The sequence below is a fragment of the Arachis stenosperma genome, chromosome 9 (assembly GCF_014773155.1).
Source record: "Arachis stenosperma cultivar V10309 chromosome 9, arast.V10309.gnm1.PFL2, whole genome shotgun sequence".
NCBI lineage: Eukaryota > Viridiplantae > Streptophyta > Magnoliopsida > Fabales > Fabaceae > Arachis > Arachis stenosperma.
In genome coordinates, this window is record NC_080385.1 from 148,054,147 (window position 1) to 148,076,333 (window position 22,187).

General features: G+C 32.1%; 2 protein-coding genes and 1 pseudogene across 3 annotated transcripts; 1 reads left to right on the top strand and 2 right to left on the bottom strand.

Annotated features, from left to right (window-relative positions):
* Positions 1-6,743: 6,743 nt before the first annotated feature.
* On the bottom strand, positions 6,744-6,939 carry LOC130953598 (small nucleolar RNA U3; annotated as a pseudogene).
* Positions 6,940-7,799: 860 nt separating this feature from the next.
* LOC130948086 (glycine-rich cell wall structural protein 2-like) lies at positions 7,800-8,890 on the top strand. The gene has a single exon (XM_057876790.1). The coding sequence runs from the start codon at positions 8,007-8,009 to the stop codon at positions 8,628-8,630; it is 624 nt and encodes a 207-aa protein (XP_057732773.1). The 5' UTR covers positions 7,800-8,006; the 3' UTR covers positions 8,631-8,890.
* A 1,427-nt stretch (positions 8,891-10,317) lies between these two features.
* On the bottom strand, positions 10,318-15,466 carry LOC130950936 (protein BTR1). 2 transcript variants are annotated; one of them, XM_057879539.1, is made up of 8 exons: positions 15,068-15,466; positions 13,801-14,039; positions 13,598-13,704; positions 13,120-13,313; positions 12,400-12,464; positions 11,292-11,387; positions 11,144-11,205; positions 10,318-11,017 (listed from the first exon to the last, which is right to left on the bottom strand). In XM_057879539.1, exons 1-8 carry the CDS (start codon positions 15,153-15,155, stop codon positions 10,921-10,923), a joined length of 948 nt encoding a protein of 315 aa, XP_057735522.1. In that variant the 5' UTR covers positions 15,156-15,466; the 3' UTR covers positions 10,318-10,920. The 2 variants fall into 2 exon arrangements, with proteins under 2 accessions (XP_057735522.1, XP_057735521.1); XM_057879538.1 differs by having other exon boundaries at positions 12,400-12,527.
* Positions 15,467-22,187: the final 6,721 nt, after the last annotated feature.

The following is a 22,187-nucleotide window of genomic DNA, read 5'->3' on the forward strand; positions in this document are numbered from 1 at the left end:
TAAGTTTGGTGTTGGGAGGCCCCAACCATGCTCTGAACATCTGTGAAGCTCCATGATAGCTCACTGTCAAGCTACTGACATTAAAGAAGCACTTATTGGGAGGCAATCCAATTTTATTTATCTATGTTATTTTATGTTTTCTTTAGGTTGATGATCATGTGGAATCACAAAAATAACTGCAAAAATTAAAGCAAAATCAAAGACAGCATTAAAAACAGCACACCCTGGAGGATAAGCTTACTAGCGTTTAAACGCCAGTAAGAGTAGCAGAATGGGCATTAAACTCCCAGTCTGGCACCATTCTGAGCGTTTAACGCCAGAAATGGGCACCAGACTGGCGTTTAACGCCAGAACAGGGCACCAAGTTGGCGTTAAATGCCAAAAAGGAAAGAAAGATGGCGTTAAATGCCAAAAACAGGCAGCAACCTAGAGTTTAACGCCAGAATTGTACTCTAAGGGCGTTTTGCATGCCTAAATGGAGTAGGGATGAGAAGTCATTGACCCCTCAGGATCTGTGAACCCCACAGGATCCCCACCAACCTCAACTCATTCTCTCTCTCCCTCACACCTTTTCATAACACTCTTCCCCAAATACCCTTCACCAATCACCTCCACATCTCTTCCCCAAAAACCCCTCATCCCTCCTTCAATTTTACACATCACTAACACTACTTCTACCCCTTGAACGAACCACATTCCACCCTCCATCTCCTCCATTTTCTTCTTTTTCCCCTTCTTTCCTTCTTCTTTTGTTCGAGGATGAGCAAACCTTTTAAGTTTGGTGTGGAAAAGCATTGCCTTTTGTTTTTCTATAACCATTTATGGCACCTAAGGTCGGAGAAACCTCTAGAAAGAGGAAAAGAAAGGCAAAAGCTTCCACCTCCGAGTCATGGGAGATGGAGAGATTCATCTCAAGGGTCCATAGCTCAGTAGTAGAGCATTTGACTGCACATCAAGGAGCCATGAAGGAAGAGCAACAAAGGCAAGGAAGAGACATTGAGGAGCTCAAGCACTCCGTTAGATCTTCAAGAGGAAGAACTAGCCACCATCACTAAGGTGGACCCATTCTTTGATTTCCTTGTTCTTATTTTTCTGTTTTTCGAATTTGATGCTTTATGTTTGTCTATGTTTGTGTCTTTACTACATGATCATTAGTATCTAGTGTCTATGTCTTAAAGCTATAAATAATTCTATGAATCCTTCACCTCTCTTAAATGAAAAATATGCCTAATTACAAAAGAACAAGAAGTACTTGGATTTCAAATTTTATCTTGAAATTAGTTTAATTATTTTGATGTGGTGGCAATACTTTTTTTTTCTGAATGAATGCTTGAATAGTGCATATTTTTTATAGTGAAGTTTATGAATGTTAAAACTGTTGGCTCTTGAAAGAATGATGAACAAAGAGAAATGTTATTGATAATCTGAAAAATCATGAAACTAATTCTTGAAGCAAGAAAAAGCAGTGAGAAGGAAAAAGCTTGCGAAAAAAATGGCGAAAAAAAAGAAAGAGAAAGAAAGAAAAAGAAAAAGCAAGCAGAAAAAGCCAGTAGCCATTTAAACCAAAAGGCAAGGATAAAAATGATCTAAGGCTTTGAGCATCAGTGGATAGGAGGGCCTAAAGGAATAAAATCCTGGCCTAAGCGGCTAAATCAAGGTGTCCCTAACCATGTGCTTGTGGCATGAAGGTCCAAGTGAAGAGCTTGAGACTGAGTGGTTAAAGTCGTGATCCAAAACAAAAAGAGTGTCCTTAAGGTAGCGTTTGTTTTGAAGTACTGGGACAGAGACTGAGAGACTGAAACTCAATATCATGTTTGTTGGGTCAGAGACTGGTATTAAAATTTCTGTCTCTGTCCCCAAAATTTCAGTATTTCAGTACCTCCAAAAAGTAAGGACACAGGGGACTGAAATTTTTAGAGACGGATACTGAAACTTTAATAACATTTCATACCTAAAATACCCTCATTTCAATTAATTAATTTCAATTTTACCCTTTGTACAAATTAAATTAGAGCTTCATTCTTGTTTCAATTTCTGTCTCCCACTTTGCACCAAACAGAATACTGAAATTTATTTCAGTCTCTGTCTCTAAGTCTCTGCCTCTCAGTATCAGTTTTTCAGTCTCTCTACCAAACGCTACCTAAGAACTCTAGACACCTCTAATTGGGGACTTTAGCAAAGCTAAGTCACAATCTGAAAAGGTTCACCCAGTTATGTGTCTGTGGCATTTATGTATCCGGTGGTAATACTGGAAAACAAAGTGCTTAGGGCCACGGCCAAGACTCATAAAGTAGCTGTATTCAAGAATCAACATACTGAACTAGGAGAATCAATAACACTATCTAAAATTCTGAGTTCCTATAGATGCCAATCATTCTGAATTTCAAAGGATAAAGTGAGATGCCAAACCTATTCAGAAGCAAAAAGCTAATAGCCCCGCTCATCTAATTAGGACTAAGTTTCATTGATATTGTGAGATTTATTGTATATTCTCTTCTTTTTATCCTATTTTATTTTCAATTTCTTGGGGACAAGCAACAATTTAAGTTTGGTGTTGTGATGAGCGGATAATTTATACGCTTTTTGGCATTATTTTTAGGTAGTTTTTAGTAGGATTTAGCTACTTTTTAGTATATTTTTATCAGTTTTTAAGCAAAATTCACATTTCTGGACTTTACTATGAGTTTGTGTGTTTTTCTGTGATTTCAGGTATTTTCTGGTTGAAATTGAGGGACCTGAGCAAAAATCTGATTCAGAGGCTAAAAAAGGAACTGCTGATGCTGTTGGATTCTGACCTCCCTGCACTCGAAATGGATTTTTTGGAGCTATAGAAACCCAAATGGTGCGCAATCAATTGCGTTAAAAAGTAGACATCTTGGGCTTTCTAGAAATATTTAATAGTCCATACTTTGCTCGAGTTTTGACGACGCAAACTGGCGTTCAAACGCCAACTTTCTGCCCTATTCTGGCGTTAAACGCCAGAAACTGGATAGAAGCTGCAGTTAAATGCCCAAACTGGCATAAAAGCTGGCTTTTAACTCCAAGAAAAGTCTCTACACATGAAAGCTTCAATGCTCAGCCCAAGCACACACCAAGTGGGCCCCAGAAGTGGATTTCTGCATCATTTACTTATCTCTGTAAACCCTAGTAACTAGTTTAGTATAAATAGGACTTTTTACTATTGTATTGACATCTTTTGGTTCTTGACATCTTTGGATTATCCTTAGATCATCTTTGGAACATTTTTTCTTAGACTTGGAGGCTGGCCATTCGGCCATGCCTAGACCTTCATCACTTACGTATTTTCAACGGTGGAGTTTCTACACACCATAGATTAAGGTGTGGAGCTCTGTTGTTCCTCGAGTATTAATGCAAAATACTATTGTTCTTCTATTCAATTCAAGCTTATTCTTATTCTAAGATGTTCACTCGTACTTCAACATGATGAATGTAATGATCCGTGACACTCATCACCATTCTCAATTTATGAACGCGTGCCTGACAACCACTTCCGTTCTACCTGCGAAAGCTAGAGTGTGTATCTCTTGGGTTTCTAATCAACGATTCACATCATTTTTTCTCTGACAATGGGGCATCTGAATATGAGATTAGAACCTTCGTGGTATAGGCTAGAAACATTTGGCAGCATTCCTGAGATCCGGAAAGTCTAAACCTTGTCTGTGGTATTCCGAGTAGGATCTGGGAAGGGATGACTGTGACGAGTTTCAAACTCGCGACTGTGGGGCGTAGTGACAAACGCAAAAGGATCATTGGATCTTATTCTGACACGATCGAGAACTAACGGCTGATTAGCCAAGCGGTAGCTGTGCCTGGTATTTTTCATCCGAGACGAGAAATATGACAGTTGATTAGCCGTACAGAAATCGTAAAGGACCATTTTCACTAGGAGGACGGGAGGTAGCCATTGACAACAGTGATCCCCAACATACAGCTTGCCATGGAAAGGAGTATGAATGATTGAATGAAGACAATAGGAAAGCAGAGATTCAGAAGGAATAACGCATCTCCATACGCTTATCTGAAATTCCCACCAATGAATTACATAAGTATTTCTATCTTTATTTTATGTTTATTTATCTTTTAATTATCAAAACTCTATAACCATTTGAATTTGCCTGACTGAGATTTACAAGATGACCATAGCTTGCTTCAAGTCGACAATCTCCATGGGATCGACCTTTACTCACGTAAGGTATTACTTGGATGACCCAGTGCACTTACTGGTCAACTGTGCAAAGTTGTGAAGAGACGTGTGAGTCATGGTATTGTGCACCAAGTTTTTGGAGCCATGCCTGGTGATAACAATTTTGTGCACCAGACTCCAATGCTCAAGTCAGTGTCCGTACAAGAGGCGACAGTTAGGGTTAGGGTTTTGTGACGTACCTCGGGAGAGGGGTAGAGCCCTCCTCTTATATAGTCTGTATTGGAGTGGGTCCCACACGGACAGATCTACTTTCCTAAAAATTTCCTTCCCAGCTGTCTAGGTTCGCGAGGGAGGGGGGCGATGACATTCGGGTCACGTCCCGGTTCGGATTCGGTAACCCGTCGAGTCGATCAGACGTCCGGACCTAGGTCCTTAGTCACGTTGGACTGGACTGGAATAATATTAAAATAGATTAAGCTTCTAATGCCAAATTTTTCTGGTAAATTTTGAGTTAAACAATTTGAATTTAATTAACCTAAAAAAATAGCGAGTTAAATAGATTAATCTGCTAAAGAGACCGTCTAATTTTTTATTTTTAAAATTTTTAATTTAAAAAAATTGATATTTACTTTTATCCGATCTGAAAACGTAATTCATTCAATAAAAAATTTTATTTGTTTAATATTTTTGTCTAAAATTGACAATTTTTTTCAATTTTTTACGTCAAAACTTAAAATTTTTTTCCACACATTTTTTAGAAATAAAAACAAAACAAATCAACTCGTATAATTATTAGACTCGTCGTAAACAATTCAGACCTTACAATTGAGGCCTATAAATAAAAGAAAAAATAGACCAATTCGTATAACGCACGAATTTAAACAATAGACCTACTTAAATAAGTCGGCCTAAGTTGTCTGATAGTCCTAATTTCAATATTATACATAACTAGATAATCATTTTTTATTTAATAGTTAATATAATAATCAAATTTTAAAATTATTATTTTATTTTAAATTTTAAATTTTAAAATTTAAATTCTAAACTTAAGACACTAAATTTTTACTTTAAACACCTCAAAAAATAAATGCTAAAAAGGTAATATTTTACATAATTTTTTTACTATTATTAACTTATTAAAAATTATATATAATTTAAGATATTATTTGAATGTTATGTTGACATGCATAATGTCAATTTATATATAATTTAAGATATTATTAATATAAAATAATTATATACGTATATCTGAATTTAATTATTATATAATACTATAATAACTAATAGGTGAGTTCTACTCAACCCCGTCTATTTCAACATGTAAATTACCCCTCGTTACGTGACATGTTTTAATTGGATGCTTAGTTTTAGTTTGAGTTAATTTAACTCAATAAGAGTTAATATGTTAACTAAAGTAGGATAATTTTGTAATTAAATATTTTTATAAGAGAGATAAATATATAATTTCTATAAACATTAAAAAATAAAGTTATATTTTTATCATTGTGTAGAAATTCAATTTACTCCAGTCCCATTTCTCTCTGAAATTGAAAGAAAAAATCAACTCATTGGGTGTTCTATATTTTGATGAACCAGGAAATAAGGGTGTGTTTGGCAACCACGTTCAAAGAGAAGAAGTACGTTTAGATATCTTGAAAGCTGTAATTTTTGGTTTGGCAAATTTTTGATTCATGAACGCAGAAGTGATTTTGCATTCAAAACCACGTTTTCAAGAAGCAACAATTTTAAGCTTCTGCGTTTCACCAACGGGCTTTTAGCCATCAATACTCAATCTTTATTTATTTTTTACCAATTTTATCCTTTATGCATACTATTGTATTATTTATATTATTTTTATTTATATGAACTATCTTTTTCTATTATTTACTATTTTTTTATTAATTATTTATTTGATATTATACACTTTTATAATTATAATTTTTTTGTATTATTTTTATTTTTTTTAATATAATATATTGATCCTATTAAGAAAGTAAATTAAACAAAAAATTAATTGTAAATAATAATAATAAAAAATTATAACATACTAAAAAAGAGTACTAAGAGTACTAAAAATATACTGTATAAAAAATATCATAAATTTTTTTTGATTTATTTCAATTACTACCAAAATAAATATTTAATTTTTTTATTATTTTTAGTACTCTCTAAAATTTATATTTTGTTAGTTTTAATTAAAAGTATATTTTGCCAATTTTTATATATTATTTTTATCTTAGTGTATAAATATTAATTTTATTATAGAATTAATTAATAACATCTATTCAAATATCTAAATTAAAATAATATACAAAAATTATTTAAGTTGATGTCTATTTTAGTAATTTTGTATCTAAAAGTGATTTTGAATAGTGTAATCCAAACAACATTTATTTTACTATAATTCATTTTGATATAAATATTGCCAAACATAAATCACTTAATACAAACTTACTTTTCATCAAAATCAAGTTTGCAAAATTAATTTTATTCAAACTCCCGTTTGCAAACTGTAATCCAAACACACACTAAGTATTTAGAGAAAATAACTAATTAAATGGCCAGGGAAAAATATTTGAGTCTGTCAGAACAGCGTGAGACCATCTCGACCACAAGGTTGTAGCGCGAACAATCCTCCACCGTTCAGATGGCATGCGCTTTGGAACAATTAATCACGCTCTGACCTCACGGTCATAGTTCAACCAAAGTCTTCTTAGAACTCAAGGATACAGATGTACGAGCCTATAGAACAGATCCTGTTCAAATAAGGTCGTGTTCTGTGTTTTGTGTTCTTTGTGTTTAGTTATAAAAACTGCTTTTGTTTTGTGAACCTAGCTCAGGTGAGACTAAGTTTACGTTTGCGAAATTCAGAAAATCTTAAAATTTAAGAATGTGAAATTGATTATGATGGCTTTTTATGATGATAGTGTAGAAGGGGAAGACGAAAAAGAAAATGAAAATAATGATGATGATGATGATGATGGTGATGGTGATGATGATATGGGATTTCTGGATGGCATTGAAATTAAATTTGGAGGTATTTAATTACATAATCATCCACTTTGGGCTATAATTTAATTACCAATAATTTAACCATAGTTAACATAACAACCAATTAAAAAATGACATGTCACAGAGGGTAAATTACATGTTATTATAAGAAGGATATGCTAGAATTTACCTAATAGGTAATAAAAATATCTATTTTTTATATTAAATATATAAATAATTATTTTAAAAATTAAATATAATTAAATAATTATATAAAATATTTTACATTGTAAATACATTAAAATTAAACACATAATTCAAAGTTAAATTAACCCAAACTCAATCTAATCCAAATACTCTATCCAACAATCAATAATGTATATAATATTGGTGTCAAATATATACACAAGACAATTTTGATGGGCAAAAATAAAGGACAAACATTCTAGTATTCCACCACCAAAGACATATATTATTATGATCACACTCACCCACTACTAATTACAATGACACCACCACCGTCTTCTCCACCACTAAGAGATCCCTCACAACACGTTCCTTCAGAAATATATCATATGATATCTATAATGGACCTAACACATGCTTAATCGAACCTACTAGAAGTCACCTTTTCAATGTGTATATATAGTGTCCCATGCCTCACACTTTCATGCACCAATAAGTTCTTGCTTCATGCCTCAAGCGGTGAAATAATAACAACAATAATACATTATATTGTATAGTCTTTTATCAAGCTTAATTGATAGACATACTCATATCGTAAATTCTCCTATATACTGTCACATTCTCTTTGTTGAAGTGTAGAGAGACATATATAGTGTTAGAGATCATGGCAAGCTCCAAGGTTATTGGAGCTGTTTTCATTGCTTTGTTCATTGTGGACATAGCATTTGCTGCTAGGGTGAAAGACAGCTTCTTAGGTGGTGGAAAAGGTGGTGGTGGAGGAGGAGGAGGTGGTGGTGGCGGAGGAGGCGGCGGTGGTGGCAATCTTGGAAGGGGTTCTGGATATGGATCAGGTTATGGGTCTGGTGGAGGAGAAGGATATGGTGGTGGAGCAATAGGAGGAGGTGGTGGCGGCGGCAGAGGAGGTGGTGGAGGTGGTGGTGGTGGTTCAGGAGGATATGGATCAGGTTATGGATCTGGGTCTGGGTATGGATCAGGATATGGCTCTGGTGGTGGAAAAGGTGAAGGTGGTGGCGGCGGTGGAGGAGGTGGGAGAGGTGGAGGTGGAGGAGGTGGTGGAGGCCTAGGTGGCTCCGGCTATGGCTCTGGTTATGGTGAAGGAAGTGGTTATGGCCAAGGAGGTGGCATTGGAGGAAACGGTGGTGGCGGTGGCGGTGGAAAAGGAGGAGGAGGTGGTGGCGGCGGTGGCAATAATGGAGGTTCCGGCTACGGAAGTGGGTCCGGCTATGGATCCGGTAGTGGAGGTGGTGATGAGGGTGAGTCTCCTTAAACAAATTAAATGAAGGGTTAAAAATATAAATCAGTTTTTAAAATGTATTTAAACGAAATAGGTTTTGTTTCGATTAGGTTTAATTTGCATTCAAACTATGTTGGTTTTCATACATGTGATCTCCAAAAATAAACTATAGGGTGGTTTCATGGCCATCCTTCTTCATGCATGCATGGTAGTGTTAATATTTAGTTACCCTTCGTTGTTAGTGATGTTATCAAGCATGGCATTAACAATAATATTTCTGTACTTGTGTCTTCTCTTCTCCGATCCTCTTCCTCCTTTCTAGAGTATTCTTGTCTTGATTATTTTTATCTTAAAAAATTGATGTGATCAAAGAATATATATTAACGTATTGTCATTGTTAAAGATATATACTTATTAACAGTACTAGTTATTATTATCAAAGGAGAAAAGTTGTTTCAATAATAGTTTCATGTAGTTTTTAAATCGAACAGATCAAAATTCAACCCAAGTAAGTACTACAAACTTTATAGTAACTCATTGTGAGTAGCTTTTCTATTTAATTATGACTTTGTAAAGAAATGTTCCGTACATTTATTATTTCAGAATTTCAGCAAGCATGCACTCTCATTTCTTGGTTGGAAAAAGAAGTTTAGCTAATATGTGTCCTAAATCCTTTACATTATTATTTCCTTGGTATGATAATTAATTACTGTACTTATGCTCAGCAATGTAACGCATGTGGGATACTGAAGGCTGGTTTACAATGACAGACATTTGTTTTACATAACTATATAATTTGCAGACCTACAGGTCCATCATTTTTATTTTTCTATTGTTTTTATGATGATACTACTTACCGGGGTACCAAAAAATCATTTGCTAATAATATTTATGCTGGTTTTTTTTTCTTAAATAGCTCTCAGTCAAATGTATGCATGAATAACTAAAGCATAAATAACTAACGCATAAATAACTACATTATACATAATAAAATACAATGGTCAACTTTACCTAATAGGATAAAGTTGCTATTTTTTTTTTTTGTTGAATGCATTTTTTTATCTAAATAACTGGGACGAAACCATACTCATGAAAAACTATTTCATTGTAACCTGTTTAACCCAACTTTTAATGACAAGAAAATACACCCAATTTTTTAAGTCTCCAAACACACGTTAATGATTCAAATTATAGTTCAAACTGTGAACTAAAGACAAGATTTGCCCGTTGTAATGTTAGAATCATTCATATTAAAATTACTTTAGACAACTCTTTTCCGCCACTATGGCTCGGCCATGAGGACCCCGCCACAACTTTGAAAAAGCTTGATGAACATTTTTTATCAGTTTCGCATGCTTGTGCCTGCAAAGCGTTAAAAAGAGACTTGGAGTCTTGCACAAGCAAAGATATTCAACCGTTACAAGATCCTAAACAGCCACTACTTTTGGCATCCTCACAATCACAATGAAACCACCACAAAAGAGCACAGAAGATTGTCAGTTATTGGACCTTATCTTAGAAACCCGTGATTATGTCTTGTCTTGTTTCTCGGGCTTTTTGAAATAAAATATACAAATGGCAAACATGCTTATTGAATTATTTCCAATAGGGCTCCTATAGAAAAGCTATCAGTCTATCAGTCTTAAAACACAACAAAGATGCAACGATATTGATTGGTAGTGCAGGCACTCATTCAACCAAGGCAAATATTTCATGAACATGATCATAATTTGGGCCAATATCAAGCCCATTAATAATAATAGATGGCACATCAACGAAGTACAATAATCCATGACCAAAAAAAGGTACAATTAACAGCTATGTTCAAATAACACTACCCACAATGCACAATACCACAAAAAAAAATAATAATAATAACACTAGCCACAGCTTGATCATGAATAAGAAATACACGACGGTAACTCGCAAGTGAAATTCTTAACTCAATTTCTATGACAGCAAATAAATTTTCTCAAATCCTATCTCAGGCCAGTAACAGATGAAGATACAGAACGTATATGATATTAGCTACTGTTGACTTACAACAAAAGAATATAGTTCTAAATACTACACTTGGAAAAGGCAATAATGCCCTTTCCAATCGATCTTAAACTGACAGGGTTTGAGAATAATTCCTATAAGACCGCTCTCAACAAAAAAAAAAAAAATCCTGCCTCTCGCTACAATAAAGATCTCCCAGAGTATATCATATGATGAGAAATAATGTAAACAAATCCCAAAAATTCAGCAAATGTATAAGCAATTAGCAAGCAGGTTTCACTACGCATCTAGAAGCAGACTAGTGCATGCAAACTACCCTACTCTACTCAAGAACCCTCTCAGAAGCATAAGCAACCTTCTGCATTATCATAGATTCAGCTGTACGTATTGCTCTCTGGGAACCCGTTATAGTAACTTTCCTGTATAATAAGGAAAGTAGTGTAAAGCATTTTGGTAAAGGAAATTATTTTGGACATTTGATCATTGATCTGGCTTATATTCTGGATATGAAGGGTGAAAAAAGCCTTGATAGAATAAAATCCTACCTGTCTGTTGTCCCAGATATGTAATCTCCTCTGTCTGATATCTTTATCCTTGCCCCACTAACCTGGAAAAAAGTTAAGACTTACTTGGGTTAGTTTCTTAATTAATTAGTCACTGTAAGCCATGTAATACTCCCAGCCATTGACAAACCTGACTAATATCCATTATATTCCTTCCGCCACGACCAACAACCAATCCTATATGGTCATCTGCAACACCAATGGTCAGCGAGTTACTCCGGTCCTCCTGGAGAACAACAGGAACTCTGTCAGTTCAGACATCACCAATTCACCTTCAGATGAAGATGTGAGGAATTCACTACTGACTACAGGTCCTATAATCCCATGATAGCATGCTTGGATTTGGCCATAATTTTCAAATTGCCAAAATCATAATCTAAAAAAATTATTCACATGAAACTGGATTTCATAAAGCTCATCAACTAAATCTCAAGACAACAGCAGTACTATATTAAGCATGCATTATAACTAAGTTTCATACTGTTCTTAGTATACTAAACAATGCAGTGTTGACAGTTATTTTTTTAAGACTTCCTCCATTTAAAATGCAAGATGCCATCACATAATGTGCTTCAGTGGTAGTTCCCCTTATATATGTGATATTAGATCCTTGTCTAGTGCTGCAAAAATTTAGTTTTCTCATTATCACAATTGCAGGAAGAAAGTAAAATTAGATAAACAGATCATATTGAAACCATTGGATCCGCCATTATCAAAACCATAATTTTCATTAAAAGCTAAAACCCAAACAAAAAGGAATTCTTTAAGTTTCTCTTAAAATGTCTTCTAGTATTCCATCACAAACCCTTTCAAGTTTTGACTGAATTCTCTTTAACCTGATCCTCTTTTCTCACTGGGACCTCCATTGGTCTATGATTCAAATGATCAAACCAATCATATTCTACCCAATGGATGCTAATCTAAGCAAGAATAATAACTCCTACTCTTATCTTCTCATGTATGTCTATTCAACCACCTTAGCACAAACTATAAGAAGCTAAGCATGTTAACACTGAGAATGATAATTCATGAGAAGAATTAAATAAGTAATTCCAGGATAAAAAAACACTTGATTTTTTGTTAAAAGTTTCATTTGTCACAAGTCACAACATGCATGTTAATCGGCATCCTGTAGAACAAGAAAAGGGAATTCAACATCTTCCTTTTTTATATTATTATTATTAACTCAGTAGAAAATTCAAAACAATAACAATACTAAATTAATGGAACAAAAGAACCTTGCTATTCTGGAACTTTCCTCCAGCAGCACCATTTGGTCTGTAGTTCGCTGCATTGTATGGTGCTGGTGCAACAGATGGAAGCACATATGTATATGGAACACCATGATAACCCGAAAAGTAAACACCTATGTCAGTTAACAATATTATACTTAGCATTAAACTCACCAAAGTAGCTCATCACAAATTTAGCACCAAACTAACTCATCATAAAACATTTTCAATATCTTCATTTTCATTGAAATGAAAATTTAACAAGGGAATTAATATAATATAGAAAGATGAGCATTCCTCTAAAAATGGATGATTAAACTATATTAACTCCATTTTTACCTCAATATACAAAACTATAAGCAGAACATACTTTTGCCATAACTATCTTCTACATATCTCCATGTATAAGTACACAACATAGTAGTAGAGAAGCAGATGGGACAAGTTCATTGAGAAGGAAAAAAAATAAAAAAGTGCCTACAAACCCATAATCTTATACAAAAAGAAATAATCCTACAATAGCAGGGAAAGATATTATGGTTTGAGGCAATGCTTCCATATACTAACTTCATGCAATCATGGGAACCCATACACACAAAACATGGACAGTGGAGAGTTCAATATTTTACTATTAGGCCCTCCAACTCCAAAATATACATTATAAACATACAGATTACTAACATGTAAGAATGAATAACATCCAAGGTACTAATTCGGAACACTAACCTGGATATGAAAATGGAGAGTTCATGGACTGCGAATAATGAGGATCTTCAGCTAACTTAGAAACAATTAAATCAACTGCACGCATTTGCTCATCAAGAGTTCCTGTCAGTGTCACTAGCCTATCATTCAATCCGTAATAATTATTATCCTGAGGAGATATCTTAATTCCAGCCTGAGATTCTTCAATGAATGACCTGACCAAGGGCAAGAATTTATGCTCTAAGCTTTTATCACCAATCATGTGTAATTTAAAAACAAAGAGAAAGGGTCCTACAATTAAGAACTCTCTCTTTTCTGACATAATTTAGGGGGAGCAAGGGGAAATAAAAGCTGGAACACCAAAGAACCACATGAAATCACAATACACCCAGAATCATAAATTAAGACATAGTAGTATGATAGTATCAACAACTACTTTTATCTGTACATATTTTAAAAAATTGTAAATAGATAACTTAATGAGGAAAAGCAATAGTACCTAATGGTAGCACCTCCCTTGCCAATTATACCACCACAAGAACCATTTGGAACAATGAGTCTCACTTTTGTTTTTGGCTCAGCATCATTTTCATCCTCACTTTGAAGCTAATGACACAAGGTAAATAACTTTCAGGAAAACAGGAAATTGTAATACAAGTTTTCATTCTCTTCATTACCAATCAAATTGACATCATAAATTACCTCACTGAGCAACTTAGACAGAATAAGTTCAACAGCTCTTAGGATTTCATTTATTCCACCAGATACCATGATAATCCTATCAGTAGTCCCAGGAAAGAATTCATGGTTGCGTGATAACTGGATTCGTGCCCCAGATTGTGACTGAAAATCAGTGATGGTTGAACCACCCTTTCCAATAACAGAACCAGCTGCAGAGTTTGATACAAGAAACCTAACATATGTTGGCTTCTCTGCGGAATCTGCAAGTGATCAACATAATGTCATATAATATTAAATAAATAAACAATTAAGACATTTACATATTTACAAATAAGAGTATAACTTTTGGATGCAACAAGACAGAATAACTATCGAACATAATTTTAAGCTTCAATTGACCAGATTCTATATATGAAACAACTTGCCTCATCTTATGAGGGAAAAAAAAACCAACAATGCTTCCCTTCAACTACCACTATGTACAACATAATCATTGCAAAAACTTCAAAACTACTTCCCACTTGCATAATGAGAATAATAAAAGGAAACCAAATCTTCAATCAATGTTAGCCAAAATAATAACAACCAGAACCAGAATATCCGGTTTATTTAAGCAAAAGTTGAGCTAAAAAGCTCAACCCAGAGAATTTTAGAACACTTATGTTAAGGATATATAATACTGCCAAGTAAGAGTTAGTTCCAGTTGTGTGCTAAATCGGTAATGAGATGCCGAAAGTGGCCTAACTAGATTCAAACCAAAAGAACTCCAAATTTGACCAAAATGGAGTATATTTGGGAAACCTTCATTAGCTCCCTCGAAATTTAAACTTAATGAATGAAAACAAAATGAGCAAAGGAACAAAAAATAAATGAATAAACAAACAAATAAATAAATAAGCTCTCCTAGTTTCTGCCATCAATAAAACTTGGTAAGCAACAGCATATTATCCTTCTATGCAACTGAATATAAGCATATCCACTTAAATCTAAAGACCAAAGCAGAGAGATAAAAGAAATAAGTAAAACCCAAAATCACATCCACTCAAAAAGCAGCTATGCATTTTTGTTCTTATTTTCATTTTCAGGATAACATAGCAAAAATAAAAAATGAAAACAGTGAATCTGAGGAAAGGTAGCGTGATTGGTGGCGCGTAGTGCAACAATTAGGGTTACGAAAGGAAGGTGTTGACCTTAGAAGTTAGAAGAGCATAAGCGAGATACATTGAACCTGACCTACACTAGGGCACAGAAGCATGGAGAGAGAAAGCAGATCGGGATCGAGATGTACCTTCAAGGGAAGGGGATTGGTGAGGCGGCGAGGCGTGCTTCCTTGGCCCTTCCGGCGACGACACGTATGAAGATTCCGTCGACTCCATTCCCTTCTCCTTCCTCTTCTTCTTGTTCTTCTTGTTGCTGTTTCTCTGCTTCTTCCTCTTCCCCGAAGCTGATAACCAAAACCTATTATTCTTTGAATACGCGAGCAAGAGAGAGAGAGAGAGGATTTCGAAATGAGATTTAAGAGCGAGGTAGAGAGAGGGTTTCACAGCATTGGGTTAAGGAATTCAAAACTGTTATGAGAGAGAGAGAGAGAGAGAGAGAGAGAGAGAGAGAGAGAGAGAAATGGAGGAGTGAGAGTGGTGGGAACAGAGAAGAGAAAAGAAGAGAAGAGAGGAGAAGGAGAAGGAGGTGATAGTGTGTGAATAGCTGTTGCTACATATCCAAACATCTATCGCTTTTTTTATTTTTCTTTTTCTTTTTCTTTTTATTTTCGTAATAATAATAATAATAATAATAATAATAATAATAATAATAATAAGAAACTCACTCAGATAAAGACGTTAAAAATATTTTTTTATAAAGATGTTTTTTAATAATTAAAATTTAACACTTATAATCAATTAAATCGTATTATTTTTGTCAAAATTAGGCTAGACAAATTGATTTAACTAAAAAAAAGTAAATTAAATTTTGAACTGATCTAAATTAATATTATTTTTTATAAAAAATAACTACAATATCCTATTATAAAAAATTACTAAAATACTTCTATTATATATATTAATTTTGAAAATTCTAAATTTTAGTTCTTTATTTTTCTGTCGTAAGGTTAGATTTAAAATTTTTAAAATTAATATATATATATATATAATAATAAGAGTATTTTAATTATTTTTTATAATAAGAATATTGTAGTCATTTTTTATAAAAAAATAATATTAATTTAGACCAGTTTAATATTTGATTTATTATTTTTTCTGTTAAATCAATTTGTCTAGTCTAATTTTTATAAAAATAACATAATTTAATTAATTATATATATTAAATTTTAATTATTGAAAAACATCTTTAAAAAAAGACGTTTTATGCGTCTTTATCTGAATGGCTCCCTAATAATAAAGATGAAAATTTAGGTGCAATCGATTTTATGAGAAGTTGATAGTTGAGAGCCGTTAGATAAAAATTTAATCAAATCAATCAAATTATTTAACGATTCTCAGTTATCAACTTCACGTGAAGTCGACTGCACCTGAGTTTTTACCAATAATAAATGAGATATGTGAAAGGATTATAGAATTTATTGTTTTGATCATTAATTAATTATTAATTTAAAAAAAATAGGTAAAATATGTAATTAAATTATTTGATTAAAAAATTAAATTAATAATTAAATAATAACAAAAATAATAAATTTTAAAATTCTTTTAATAATTTTTTGTAATAAATAAATAAATAAAAATTGGTATAGTTTTGCGGAACTGTTGGGTTGTGTTGAGGCATGTGTGTGTCGTGTCCCTCTCTTTTCCTGGATATTTTTATTCAAAGTCTTCACTGCGCACTGCAAAAATCACAGCTACTCCCAAAGGTTTTATTTTTATATATAAAAAAAATATTATTTTAAAATTTTTATTTAAAAAAATTACTAATTTATTTAAATTTAAGCAAATTAGAGAAACTTACTTGTCTTAAGCACTATTAGATTTTTTGCCACTACATACGAAAAATCTTTTTTTATTTTTAATATTAGAGTAACAATTGTATTTTTTTAAATTGTGATATATTGTAGTAATTTTTTAAAATATGAAATGATTTAATGTACGAAGTATAAATTGGACTGTCCAATTTTTAAGAGATATAAAAATTGGACCGTCCAATTTTTAGGTATACAAAAATTTTGGAGTATATTCGATTCGTGTACTCCAAAACTTTTTAATTTTTACAAGTCGAACAATTTAATTTATGTACTCCAAAAATTTTTAATTTTTTCCAGCACAAATAGATGGATCATGGATCCAATTTGTGTATTCCAAACTTTTAAAATTTTTTTAAATACGAATCCATTTGTGTACCTCCCATAATTTTAAAAAACACCAAAAATTACTATATTAAAATATAACACTCATTCTACTTCTATATTTAAATTTTTTAGCCGCAAAAAATAGGTAAGATTATTGTTATGCATTTCTGCTAACAATGGCAACAAAATTGGTTAAATTTTGTTTCCATTTTCGCTGCTAATGAAAATTAAACTAAAAATAATTCTCCATCATTATCATTAGCATTATATCATCATACAATACATAGTATTTTAATATTAAAATTATTGACATAATATATTTTAGTACTAATATATATCTCTCTTTTTAAAATATTTTAAAAAAGTATTTTTTAATTATCAACTATTTTTCTAGGTATTTTAAAAATTAACATTTAATTATTAAATTTTTACTAATTATCAGCTATTTTAATAGATTTAATATATTTTTTTTATTATGTATTAATTTTAATTAATATGATATACAAATAAAAATATATATTTTATTGTTTAAATTATTTAGTCAAATATTCATTAATAATCTGTCTAAAAATTTTTAATGATATAAAATTGAATTGAATTCTATTAAAAATTAAATTTCAATTTGAATTGAATTGAATTTCAACGTTTAGAATGAATTGATAAACTTATAGAATTGAATTGAATTCCAATATTTAGAATGTTTATTAAATAAATTAAGATTTTATAGTAAACACCTTTATTCTTTATTAATCTAACATTATATTTAAATAAAAAATATATTTATTCATTAAATTATATGAAATAATTAAAATTTTATTTTTAAATTAAATTTTTCTTTAATTAAAATTTGTTTACTTCTTTTGAAAAATAAAAAATATTATTTTTCATTCTTATAAAATATGTAGAAGACCAAAATCAGAGTTTACAATTATTAAAGTCATCGACTCAAAAAAATAAACTAAATTATCTACTAACAACTCACAAATATTTTAATTTAAAATTTAACAAAAGTAAATTCATGCAACATAAGTATTTGTTTGTCAAAATAAAAAACACAAAATATCACTCAAAGTTTATTTTAAAAATCACGTAAATTTTGTGAAACTATTAGGCATGAAACCAACCTAACTTGTCACGCAACTATCCTAAACGCAACTCTTTTGGACATTCAAAGAAGACATCAATAAAAGTAGAATGTTCAACAAGCCACTTAACAATTTCAAAAAGTTTATCATCTTATGCACTTAAATTACGAATTGCCTCAAATAGTTTAGAAGTCTGGATCAAAATTCATTAAAAAGTTACGCAGAATGTAATAAGCTATAATAATTTCGCTCACATTGTCTACATCATATCTAGCCATCTCTCCTATAATAGAAAATTTATTTTTCACAATTCCAAAAACTCTTTCAATTACATTGGGAAATGATAAATGTCTTAAATTGAATAACTCTTTGAGATTTTTAGGAAGATGTCATGAATATTCTTTTAAATGATATCAAATATTTTGATATGGAGTGATAAAACTAGACCTTAGCATATATTCAGCATCTGCTAAATAAAATTTACCTAAAAATAGAATATAAACTATTTGCTTAACTAATATTAGAAGAATATTTATTAAAAATTAAAAAAACTACTAAAAAACTAATACCTTAAGGAACAATTAGATTATCTTCTCTACTAAGTGTATTATCTAAAATTCGTGAATCTGAAGCCGAGCCCTCCCACTCAGATATTATATAATACTCTATCACACAGAACTTTACAATTAAGTTGTGAAATAGAAGTTGTGAGGTATTACGACCTCTAAAATAATAAATATATACATAGTATATTTGAAAGGAAGTTATATTTGAGGAACCTTGAAAGAAAGTTTAAGCAACAAGTCGCAAAAAGAAAAGCGTATCACTCGTGTGAACAAAAACTTGCATACGAAAAAAAATAAAGATACATATATATAATAAGAGTAGAGTATCAAAGGATACAAAATATTCAAGGTTTGGGCTCAACTTGCGAAACTAAGGCTGATCGGAGAATATTTACATACATATATACAATCCCAAGTTCTAAAATACTCAAAATGAACACTGGTTCTCCATCAAGCCTTTAAGAGGTACAAAAGTGAAACATACACAAAGGAGAGTCTAAACATATATTTATATATATCCCAAAATCAAAATACATTAACCTGACTTCGCCTGCAAAAAAAAAAAAAAAAAAAAAAACTCCCGCATAGCGAGGTACCTCTCGACTTGCATATGAAAAAGACAACATATGTATGGAATGAGAGTCGGAGGTTCTCAACATGGTAATGGTGCCCACATAAATAATATATAAGGTTCCGAAAAAGCCAGAGATAATCCTAGAACTCCGACACTCAAATTTAAAACTTAGAGTTAGATTTTAAAACCATAAATAAGGTAAGTTATCTAAGGCATTTAGGTTCTAATCCAATTCTAACTTAACCCCCTTAATTCTCACTTTCTTCCAATTCTCTAAAACTCTGGTAGAACTGCCCTCGTCACTCCTCTGCTAGACAAGGGGACTCTCAGTTGCACAGACATATAATACATACAAAGAAAATACAGATAGATTTTAGTTACTACAAATAGAACACATAGTAGATAAGCATAGATTATTAAGTAGGCAAACTCAAGTAATACAAACTCAAACAAAACAGAAAAATACATATATGAATGCTTGCCTTATGACTAATAATATCATCTGTCAGTTATATAGCCAACCCGATATGTTCTAGTAGCTAACCTTGGACAGAAACACATATTTTGGAGCAAATGGGACTGAGCTACAACCCACTTGCTACTACTCGCTTAACTCAGAGCAAGTGATGTAACCACTACTACTGCTACTACCCAGGCGGGTGTTTACAAACTCAACCTGGAGCAAATAGAATAATCCACTACTGCTTCTACTACCTAGGTGTCACAATCACTGACCCAGAGCAAGCGGGACGAACCATAATCCTTGCTACTATCCAGGTATCTCAATCAAACATTTATTCACTCTCAAGTCAATCATCAATCATAATTCACCACTTGTCAAGCTTTTTTCACTTCCAAGTTAATACTCTCTCAAGGTTCTCCCCTTTCACCAAAATTAGAACTAAGTATTAGGACCTTAGAGAGTAAAAATAGAGGCTTACATATTTGAAATCATGTTTAAATTACAAAAATGTAATATTTTCCAAAATAGAGTCTCGTATGCGCATGCCATGTTGCGGGTACACGGCTTGCAAAATTCACCTCTCGCGTACACACCCGCGTATGCGAGAGGTCTGAACAAAACAAAATTGTCGTGTCGCGTGTGTGTGTCTTGTACGCATGCCCCTCAAATTTCGTAAAAAGCTGTTAAGTTATGCAGAAACTACTTTTACACTTCGAACTTCCGACTCACATAAATTTTTCGTTAAATATTATTTCTAGTCCATTTTTCAAACAGTATAAACTTCACGGATTCAATTTTCATTCAAAACAAATTTGGGGTACGAAAGTCGAGTTATGTTTTGCCAAAGTTCGATAAAAAATAAGTTTTTCTCAAAATTTATCAACCTCTATTTTTACCAAGTTTTCAACTCAATACCAATGCATTATTCGTTAAAACAACACTCACCATGTATAAAACAGGTCTACTACCATTCTATTACCTTCCCATTGCATCAATTACTCATTTATACCAATTTTTCACTCCACATAACCAAAGATCAAACAACATTATTCATTATTCATCATTATGCATTATCATCATCAAACCCCAAACTCATCAAACAACAAAATCATCATTCATCAATTCATTCTCAATATAATTTCACATTTACATCAAGATTATTAAGCATTAACATATTCACATATTTTCAACCTATTCTATAGTCATTTAACCTCTGTTTTCACGAAACTTTATATATTATCTACAAGAAACCAAAACTATACCTTAGCCGATTCCTCCTTAATGTCGAAGCACCTCAATTATCTCCGTTCTTCAAGTGTTCAAAGCTCCGAATCCTCAGCGAAAGAAAACCCAACCTGGTTCGCTTTCTAGTCACCGATATCATCGAATTTGTCTCCAAAACATATATCTCACTCTAATTCTACATAAATATCACAAAAATCAAACTAGGGTTCATAATCATTAATGGTTCACAAGAGTTAATGGTTTCTCACCTTACCGCAAAAATTCGGGACAATACCCGATAAGTTCACAAGGCTAATTTGATCCTAAATACCAAAATCACATAATCTCTCAAAATTAAAACTTCAAATTTTCGAAATTAGGAAAAGAGTGGCTGAATGAGAAATCGCTATATTCTTACCAAATTATTCAGTGAATTTTGTAGAGAGTTTCAAGATGAACACGTGGTCGCTGACAGCTCATCAATCAGAGCTCCAGATTGAAAAATAAGTGAAATCGAATTTTTTGGCAAGGGTTTGGCGTACCTCCCCCCCCCCCTTCCCTTGTGTTCAGCGTGCTTCCATGGAAAAATGAGGGAATAGATATTGTTTTGGATTTTTATATAATGAGCTTTGGATCCGGTCTAACTAGTTTGGCCCGTTGACCCATTTTTGAGCCAAAAATTTTAAAATTAGTGTCAAAATTCAAATTTTAATTATTTCTACTTCATTAAACTATAAATTCAATTTCTTAATTTTATTAATAATTAATAATTAATTTATTAGCTAATTATTCACTAATTATGCAGAATTTACACATTACATAAGAGAATTTTAAGTCAAATGTACAAGCTACTAATACATTCATTATCAGGTAACTTCTTCTTTCTCTATATTTTGATATATCTTTTAAAATTTTATCACAAATATGTATTCCATCTATAACACCGACACAATTCTAAAAATTTAAACAAAAATTAGTGATATGACCATATAAAAATACAAAAAATATACATAAAAATAATAAATGAATTTTATTTTTAAAAAATTACCTTAAAATATGAATAAAATCCTGATAAATAATTTCTGATAGAACAACTGTACTATTTGATTGAACTAAAAATTAATCTTTAAGTATTATTATAACTTTAAGAATTTGATAAAATGATGACTGATGACTGTTTTAATAGATCGACAAAAAAAAA